Consider the following 9,996-nt stretch of genomic DNA (forward strand, 5'->3'; position numbering starts at 1 on the left):
GGTTATCTTATTGCAGAGCAAATTGTACAACAGTTATTTTAGAGAAGATTGTATTGCAATGTATGCTATATGTTTAGCCTATGCAGTATTTGTATTTATTAGGGATCCCCATTAGTTCCTGCCAAGGCAGCAGCTACTCTTCCTGGGGTCCAGCAAAAATGAAGGCAGTAATATACATTATAATACAATTTCTTAACATTTAGAAACATTTTACAACAGATTTCATAATACATTAAGTGTGTGCCATCCTACCACTACTCTACTACACACAATCCAGGTGTACGTGTATGTATAGTGTGTATATTATTTGTGTTTGTATGTGTGTGTTTGTACCTGTGTGTTTGACTCTTCACTGTCCTCGCTGTTTTTTAAATCTGATTTTACTGCTTTCGTGAGTTACTTGATGTGGAATAGAGTTCCATGTAGCCATGGCTGTATGTAGTACTGTGCGCCTCCCATAGTCTGTTCTGGACTCAGGGACTGTGAAGAGACCTCTGATGGCATGTCTTATGGATTATGCATGGGTGTCCGAGCTGTGTGCTAGTAGTTTAAACAGACAGCTCAGTGCATTCAAAATGTAAATACTTCTTACAAAAACAAGTAGCGATGAAGTAAATCTCTCCTCTACTTTGAGTCATGAGAGATTGACATGCATATTATTAATGTTATTAACGTGTACATTTAAGGGCCAGCCGTAATGCCCTTTTCTGGACCAGTCCCTCTTTGTGGCACCTGACCACTTGGCAGTAGTCCAGGTGCGACAAAACTCAGGCCTATAGGACCTGTCTTGTTGATATTGTTGATAAGAAGGCAGAGCAGCACTTGATTATGGACAGACATCTCCCCGTCTTAACTACTGTTGCATCAATATATTTTGACAGTAACAGTTTACAATCCAGGGTTACTCCAAGCAGTTTAGTCTCCTCAACTTGCTAAATTTCCACATTATTCATTACAATATTTGGTTGGGGTTTAGTGAATGATTTGTCCCAAATACAATGCTTTTAGTAAAAAAAAAAAAATATATTTCTTGCCACCCATTCTGAAACCGACTGCAGCTCTTTGTTAAGTGTTGTAGTGATTTCACTCGCTGTAGTAGCTGACGTGTATAGTGTTGAGTCAACCGCATACATAGACACATGGGCTTTACTCAGAGCCAGTGGCAGGTCATTAGTAAAGATTGAAAAAAGTAAGGGGCCTAGACAGCTGCCCTTGGGAATGCCTGATTCTACCTGGATTATGTTGGAGATGCTACCATTAAAAAACACCCTCTGTGTTCTGTTAGACAGGTAACTCTCAATCCACAATATAGCAGGGGGTGTAAAGCCATAAAATATACATTTTTCCAGCAGCATACTATGATCGATAATGTCAAAAGCCGCACTAAAGTCTAACAAATCATGCTCCCACAATCTTTTTATTATCAATTCCTCTCAGCCAATCATCCTTCATTTGTGTAAGTGCCGTGTATGTTGAATACCCTTCCCTATAAGCGTGCCGAAAGTCTATTGTTAATTTATTTACTGTAAAATAGCATTGTATCTGGTCAAACACCATTTTCTCCAAAAGTTTACTAAGGGTTCGTAAAGGGTGCTTTACTATTCTTGGGTAGTGGAATGACTTTTGCTTCCCTCAAGGCCTGAGGGCACACACTTTTTTGTAAGCTTAGATTGAAGATATGGCAAATAGGAGTGGCAATATCGTCCGCTATCATCCTCAGTAATTTTCCATCCAAGTTGTCAGACCCAGGTGGCTTGTCATTGTTGATAGACAAAAATATGTATTTCTTGTTCACCTCTTCCACACTCACTTTACGGAATTCAAAATTACAATGCTTGTCTTTCATAATTTGGTCAGTTATACTTGGATGTGTAGTTTTGGCATTTGTTGCTGGCATGTCATGCGTAAGTTTGCTAATCATGCCAATAAAAAAATCCTTAAAGTAATTGCCAATATCAGTGGGTTTTGTGATGAATGAGCCATCTGATTCAATGAATGATGGAGCTGAGTTTGACTTTTTGCCCAAAATGTCATTTAAGGTGCTCCAACGCTTTTTACCATCATTCCTATCAATTTTATATAATTTATCTTTGTTTCATAATATAGTTTCATAGTATGTATTGGCTAATATGCATATGCAGCTGTCGTTTTTAAACCTCCATTCTAGCATACATGACATTATCTACATGCTTTATTTGGGTTTCTATGCAAATTATATGATTTAATGTTTCTTTAAGCCTGCAGCTAGTTACTTGAAATGAGACAATCATGCCAAAACATGATTCAAAATTGAATTCACTGACAGAGAAGTCAGCAGGTATATGCATATTAACTGAAATCAGCAGGTATTTACATGGTTTTGCGCATGTGCCAGGTGATAGAAATGTCAACTTCAGTACCCGCGCTCTAAAAAGTCTCGTAAACAATACTTTCCTGTGGATATTTTGTCTCAAATTTTGAGGGGCTGAAGGAAAAAACCTCACAGACAACCGGTAGAATAAGTTCAAATGTAATTTTATTAAACATTCTGGCTTGTAAGGAACATTTACAAGATTTTGCATTCGTTTCATGCTGTATATACCAATTAATTCGTTCACAGCGATGGGGGCAGACATTTTCATGAAGAGAGACCTTTAGGAAATATGCACATTTTCTCTAACACTAAATAAACAAATATGTATTTTACAGTTATAAGGAAGGTGAAATCTTATAGTTAGTCATTTTATAAATGGATTATTCTCTATTTAGAAAAAATATAAGTCATTTCAAGTGTTATTCATACAGTTTTGTTGAATAGGAAATACTGTACATCATATAAAATATTTCATATTTTCATATTTGTATCATATTTGTGCTGTGTACTTGAGCTTGTGTCCTCAAAAGTGACTACACCTCAGCAATTTATAACTATTTTTACCAGAAAGGTGAGATTTTAACCTTTCTTGAAGGATGCAGCATTACTAGTTATTGTTTATGGCCTTCTCATGATAAATAATTACTTTTTGGGGATTACGTAGATTATGTTTTTGATTACATTTAGTTACATTTAAGAGGTTAAAAATAAAAATAAATAAAAGTGTTTCTTTTTTTGTTGGGGGCCCTCATCCCCATCAGAATGTAATGAAGACCTAGAGAGAGCAGAGAGAGATAGACAAAAGAGTGAGGGACAGTATAAGGAACTAGAGGGAAGAGAAGTGAAGAGGAAGTTAACAGATGAGCCATCTATTGAGGAAGTTAAAAAAACAGTAGGGGGATTATTGGAGGAGAATTAGCACAAATTTGAAATGCTGCGCACGCAAGTGGATTACACAATCCCTATTCCACTTGTGTAGCCTACAGATGTAGGATCTTAATTAGATTACGCTTTTGTTTCTGAGAATTTTCCTACACAGTAGGAAATAAAAACTTGTAGTGTATTCGAGGTTTAAAAAGGCTTCCAAAGTTTGTAATTTCCACTTTAAAATGTCAGACTTGAATTGTCCTTACAAAAAATGTATCAAGCCCTACAAGAAATGTATATAAATTATAATCCACGTAATAATTCACATTTCCTGTTGCTGCAGTTGCTGCAGGATTATTTTCCTGCTTTAGCAAACTGGCTCAAATTACGATCCTACATCTGAAATAAAAACCGCCCAACTGCAAGTTGGCTTAGGCCTGGCCTACCACTTAACATAGACACTTTAAAACATGATGCATTGGAAAGGATATTCAGCTGTATTTGAAGATGTTCTTTTCCCCTCTGAACTCGTTTTGCTTCCTCTACATGTGGAGGTAGCTGTAGCTCTGGGCAGTGAGGAGTACCTTACAGAGAAGTGAAGAAGGCATCAATGGAGAGAACCTGAATGAATGCCAGAGTGACACAATATTAATGGCACATACAGAATATGAGATTGTTCTACTGGATGGCTCTTCCTGTCCTCATCAAAAGGCAAAGAGAAGGTAAGCGACCACCCTTTTCATGGGTTTTATATTAAAGACATGTAATTTAACTGTAAAAATGTATTACCTTTTAATGTGCCATGAACACAACCAGTCATTATGTTTTCATCTGAGTGTCAAACAAATCACTTAAAAAAGTATCAGTACATCAGAAATTATTCCAGCATCCGAACAGTGCACTGTGCACCCTCCAACTTTCCTCACCGGAGAAAGCATCCGAGCGAGCAAAACAACGCCCCTCTCTCTTACTATATATAGCCCATGTATCTGATGCTGTCTGGCCAAAAAGAGTATGACATGCCATACTATTCTTTGCCAGACAGCATCAGATACATTCTGATACGTACTCTGCATCTGCCACGACGACGATGCGTACTTTATCCTCCCTAGAGCAGTGGTATTCAAACTTTTTCAGCGGGGGACCCATTTTTTCCGACAGAATTTCTGGGGACCCCATTTTTTCCCCAAGAATTTCTCGCAAACCCCACCCCACCCCAAATCTAACGACACAACCTTAAAATCTGTAAATGTCGATTTTTACATCAACAACTAACCTTTCATTGCTTTCTCATCTCTTATCAAAATGAAAAGAAACCAATAAATACATGTGGTCAATAAAATTGTATTTTTCTCATTATCTTTCTCAAAAACATTTGTATATTGTCCCATACAATAGTACTCTTAAGTTTGGCTATCCCACTGCAATTCCCCCACGATCCCACTAGGGACTTTGAATACCACTGCCCTAGACTTTAAGGGCCCCGGCTGGGTTTCTACTAAGCTAACATATGGAATAGTTTTAGGGTGGTCATACCAAGGATCATTTAGCTATTTGATTTGGAATTTTAGGACCCCTGTAGGTATATATAAAAAAACGCCATAGAAATGCAACAGATTCATAGAAAAACAGAAAGCCAAAAATGTAATCAAAAGGAAGTATGTTTTGAAGTGTCTGTCGTATATCTGAGTGATATAAGAAAGCTCAGGAGAATAAATATATAATTTTTACAGTGGAATTAGCCTTATACCTTTATGTGGAAATGCCCTATTCACTTCAATAACATTTTCGGCCCAGTACTGGGTTACATTCAGTCCAGTCCTGTGACACTTATGTGGGTCGTAGATCAAAACCGAGAACACCATCGTGTTCGTGAGAGACTCATCTTTCCAAACCGTTCAGACGCTACAGGCGTCTTCGTGAGAAGATCGATTTTGGGGATGTCTCCTGGTCTGACAAACACCGCTGTAGCTCTGACACCTTCCACAGCAGATATCTCTAGCAGAAATCTCTAGCTTTAACAGACACATTTTGATGGGGATTTTATTATTTTATTTTTTATTATGCCTCAAGTGGAGCATGGGGGGGCCTCAAGTGGAGCATGGGGGGGCCTCAAGGGGAGCATGGGGGGGCCTCAAGCGGTTACATTTATATTTTATTTTGTTATTATTATTATGCCCAGCTCACGAGGCCCCTTAATGACGTGATGCCTGAGGTAATTGCCTTTTCTGCCTAATGGTAAGTTCGTCAGTGACCACATGACTTCAGATCTACAGTCCTTATGTTAGGTCTACTAGTGTATTGGAAGATGGGAATTACAACCGACTTGGAGTCTATTTGAAATTGGGTAATAGACGGAATAACAGCCAGTATGTCAATTTAGTCAGTCAAATCCAAGGCAAATTTATGTTTTCTACCTAGCTAGATGCTACCCTCTGTTGGCTGCAATGAATTAACACATACACCACCTGGTGACTGACAGCCTGCTACACACTCTGGGAAGATCTCAATGGCATCCTCCTTATGGCCTCTCTGCTCTCCTCTCCTCCTTCTCAAAACCAATTGGATGAGAAAGCCAGAGGTCCCTTCCCTCTGACCTTCTTCTACAATGGGTTTTGAGAAGGAGACAAGGAGAGAGGATGTGAGGATTATGCAATTGAGATCTTCCCATTGAAGGGGGAATACATCATCCTACTGAAATGTGACCCCCTGTTTGAAGTGTAGGGGTTTTGAGGTGACCCTTAAACACATGTACCTCATTACATGGCAGCACTGGAGGATTATTGATACCAGATCCAGCTAATAAGACAACTGGTCACGCACTTCAGTTTCTGAGTCAAAAAACCCTCCTTAACCTCAGTTCAGCTAAAGAAAATCGAATAGGATGAGACTTTGAAAATTAAAGGCTTATAAACTCAAAATCTCAAATCTGAACAGATCATAAGGAATGTTGACATTTTATCTTGAAGTTGAAACATTTTCAAGCAACTTTCTCTCCTTTTTTTTTCTCAGCTGATGAAACAACCATTAGTTTGGACGATTAAAAACAACATTTCTGAGAACTTCCACTCTTGCAATGTTTTCTCTTGAGATAGCATTAGGTATGATTTCACCATCTGTCTAATAGTGTGGTTGCACAGGGTTACTAAGATGGTCAACTTGAACTTTGGCCATTACTGAGCTTTTTCTAAAGGAAACCCAGAGAGGAACGTCAAAGGGAACATCCAAGCGGTACTGTAGCTTTATACTGTACACTAATCCACCTACACAATGTCAATTTACCATATGACTCATGAATTTAACACCATGCCTTTTACTGTGAGGTGTGACATGATTTTTGTATGGATTGAGTTGTTGAAAAAATGTATATTGATGTGAGAATGAACTCCATATATTTATTGATTTTATCAGTGATCTTTGGGTAAAGTATTAGAGGTGTCCATGCCTGTGCTCCACTGGCACTCTTATTTTTTTACTGTCCAAAATATAATTGTCGTTGTGACTGAAAAGCTGATCCTTTTCCCACCACAAGAGGGTACCGTTGGCATGAATTAAGACATGTTGTTTTGTGTGGAGTGTAGACCTATTGGGCTTGTGTTTTCATTTAAAAGTGTCTAAAATAATGTGAGAACGTGCACTGTTTTGTCTTCAAAGCAGCATTGTGTTTTAGAGTTGCTCAACTAGTCTGGTTGTAACTGTTGTAATCCTCTTGTCAATATCACAGTCATTATACATAGGCAACAGTAGGGTGGGTACCTGTATAGAAAATACTTAGCAGGCTATTGAGTATTCATGTGATGTGAAATTATACTACTATTCAAGTGCATTGCATTCAAAATCCCTAAAAGAGAATGGCAAACAAACTTGTTGGATATTGCCATTTCAGTGTGTGGCTTTGCAACATCCTTAGGCTATTTTTACAGTAGGTCACAGTTCATTCGTAGCAATACTGTAAGTAGTATTAAGACCAAAGGGACATGTGCATGTGGATTTAACAAATATTCTCAGCAACATAAATGGACAATGATTCACTTGACTCAATGAATAGGTATTGACGTCAATAATAAGTCAAGTAAACATTTACATTTTTCAAGCAAGGAAGAGTTTCTTCCTGTAATTAGTTGATTTAGAGAGGTTTGATCCACATTCTATTCAACAGAAGCCAATGTTGTCCCAGCATTTCAAGCACTGCCAACCTAGGGTCACCAACAGGCCTCAGCCATAATCTTATCATTTCACTTTATTTGTGTGAACAACCCAAGGTTACGTCCCCCCTCTCATATGCATAAATGGAAAATCAAACAAACCAATGAACATGTTTTCCTTTGGTCAGATACATATGTTCACTTTCAAAGTAGTTCAGTTGGCTTATCTGGCTGGTCCTTCCCCATGCTGTGGGCACACAGCGCTGTGTTGTGGCTTGGGTGTCTCCATGGGAACGGGTGGCCAAGGAGAAAGGGAGGTTCCTGTCAGAGCACTGAAGGGTGTGTGGAAGTCGTCCTGGTCTCCTCCCCACCACCCGGCCATATTTAAACAGCCTGCAGCTCTCTCAGTCAGTCGCTTACAGAGGAGCTGTTCTTAACAAGAGAGATTCTGAGCCTGCTACTTATAGAGAGCCTCAGCTATCGTTTACAAGACCTTTACTACTACCATCGTTATCTATCTCACAAGCCTGTCTGTAAGGACACAGTGTTGGATTTACTGACATCTCATTTACACAAGGTACGCATCACATCATAATCATGACTTGAGAATAATTGACCTTTTCTCAATGTTTTCAATGCAAAGTTAAATTCCTTTTTCATGTGTTAAAAAATGTGATTGCCTGTGATTTGTTTCGATTTGTGTTGTCTAACAAGGATTTACTTTTACTTTTCCAGTTACCAAGCCCTATCAGGGAACTCATGTGGGTGGTGGAGAAGATCCGTGTGTCCGTGGAGAGAACCAACCTGCCTCTCCCCTCAACGGAATACAGCTTCAGGATCGGAGACATGTTTGGAGAGAAAGCTGACAAACACAAGAGACTTTCCCTGTGTCCTAATATTATCACCCCAGACACTATCCCAGAGTTTTGCATCCCTCCTAAGATCCCGTCCTTCCAGGAGCCGAAGGGTACAGAGCAGAGCCGCCAGGCCCCCATCATCAGAGTGTCCCTGTGTGAATGGGAGAGGGGGAGCCCTAAGAGGGAGGCGCCAACACGAAAAATCATCAGCCCACACATCATCCAGGTAGAGAATGTGGACGAGAGCCCCTATGACTGTAGTGATGAGGAGACCACCAACGCAGACCCTCAGAGCCAGGCAGCACTCTCCTTGCCCCACATGGCCAAAGCCCAGACCTGCTACGGTTTCTGTACCCTGCTGGAGAGCCCCCACACCAGGAGGAAGGAGTCCCTGTTCCACAACGACCCTGGCTCCTGTGGCATACCGCTGCTGTTCCCCAGGAGCAGGTCCAACACTTGCTCCAGAGTCTCCCACTCTACCTCCCCATCCTCCTCCCCTTCCTCCTTCAGTCTCCACACCCTGACCTCCAGACTCTCGCCCAGAGGGTATACACTCAACAGACAGGGCACAATGGACAGTGACACCACCTCCTCAGCTGAGTCCTCCCCTTTCAGCTCCCCAATGCTGAGCAGGTCCCCACCGAAGTCTTCCCTCTTCAAAACACTGAGTCATGAAAGGCTTCTTTCCAGAAACATCAGGAAGACTGTGGTGTCCAGAAACAACTCTCTGTCGACAGACGAGGGCAGCTCCACAGACAATAGTCCCAATTTCATGAGGAGGGCGTCAGATGGGCTGGTAGAGGGCCTTCCACCAAGCTTCAGTCTGGCCCCTCCTACCATCTTCCCTATAGACTTGGTTCTGCACAGGGAAAGGGTGATGAGGGAGAGCATGGTCCCTATAGGGAAGGACGGCACCCTGCGCCTCTCTGCAGAGTACTGTCCTGATAACCAGAGGCTGCGGGTGCGGCTCATCAGTGCTGAGGGACTATACACTCACTCGGTGGACCCCAAGAGTATCAACTGCAGTGTCAGCCTCTCCCTGGTGCCTGGAAAGGTCCAGAAGCAGCGTAGCACAGTCATCAGGAAGAGTCGTAACCCCATCTTCAATGAGGATTTCTTCTTTGATGCCATCTCAGAGGAGGACCTCTGCCAAAGCTCCCTGAGATTTAAAATAGTCAATAAAATGTCCACTATGAAAAGAGACTATATTCTGGGGGACGTTGAACTTCCGCTCACAAGCATTATCACTTTATAAGTTAAATAATTTGTCTTATTTATTTACTTGAATAGTATTTATTATCGCTTTTATACAATGAGCAGAGATTTTATACTGTATCTATTAAATCCTTTATAAAAATATCTATGTTTCCTTATCTTTTGTATCTAAAAGGGCAGTCTTGTAGTACATCTGTTGCAACAATAATGTTTTCATTTGGTGACAGAAGACTGAAAGGTCTTCCTTATACGAGAGTTCATCACATCGTACACAACCAACATCTTGTAGGCCTATATATTTTTTGCATACTGCCAATAATCACTCTAGGTTCCTCTTACTATCCATCATTCAGAAACATTACATCTCTGGATGACTATCTATTTTTGTCTTGACTTAGATCACCCTCCCAATGTACCTCTTTGTCAGCAGGGGAAGATGTAAAACATGGCCATCTCATGTGCCAATGTGAGAGACTCACCTTCTCTTATTTCCTTTATGCCTGTCGTTTCCTACTGACCTTTGCAAGAATCAGTATATCAGTGTTAACCAGAAACAGGC

The 9,996-nt window shown here is 40.5% G+C and overlaps 1 protein-coding gene across 1 annotated transcript; it reads left to right on the top strand.

Moving 5' to 3' along the window:
* Window positions 1–8,124: 8,124 nt before the first annotated feature.
* On the top strand, window positions 8,125–9,477 carry LOC311134568 (C2 calcium-dependent domain-containing protein 4C-like; the record flags this gene model as incomplete). Its single annotated transcript, XM_084168277.1, has 1 exon — window positions 8,125–9,477. One exon carries the CDS (start codon window positions 8,125–8,127, stop codon window positions 9,475–9,477), a length of 1,353 nt encoding a protein of 450 aa, XP_084024403.1.
* Between the last annotated feature and the right edge of the window lie 519 nt (window positions 9,478–9,996).

Source organism: Coregonus lavaretus (assembly GCF_964263955.1).
Source record: "Coregonus lavaretus genome assembly, chromosome: 9".
Lineage (NCBI taxonomy): Eukaryota > Metazoa > Chordata > Actinopteri > Salmoniformes > Salmonidae > Coregonus > Coregonus lavaretus.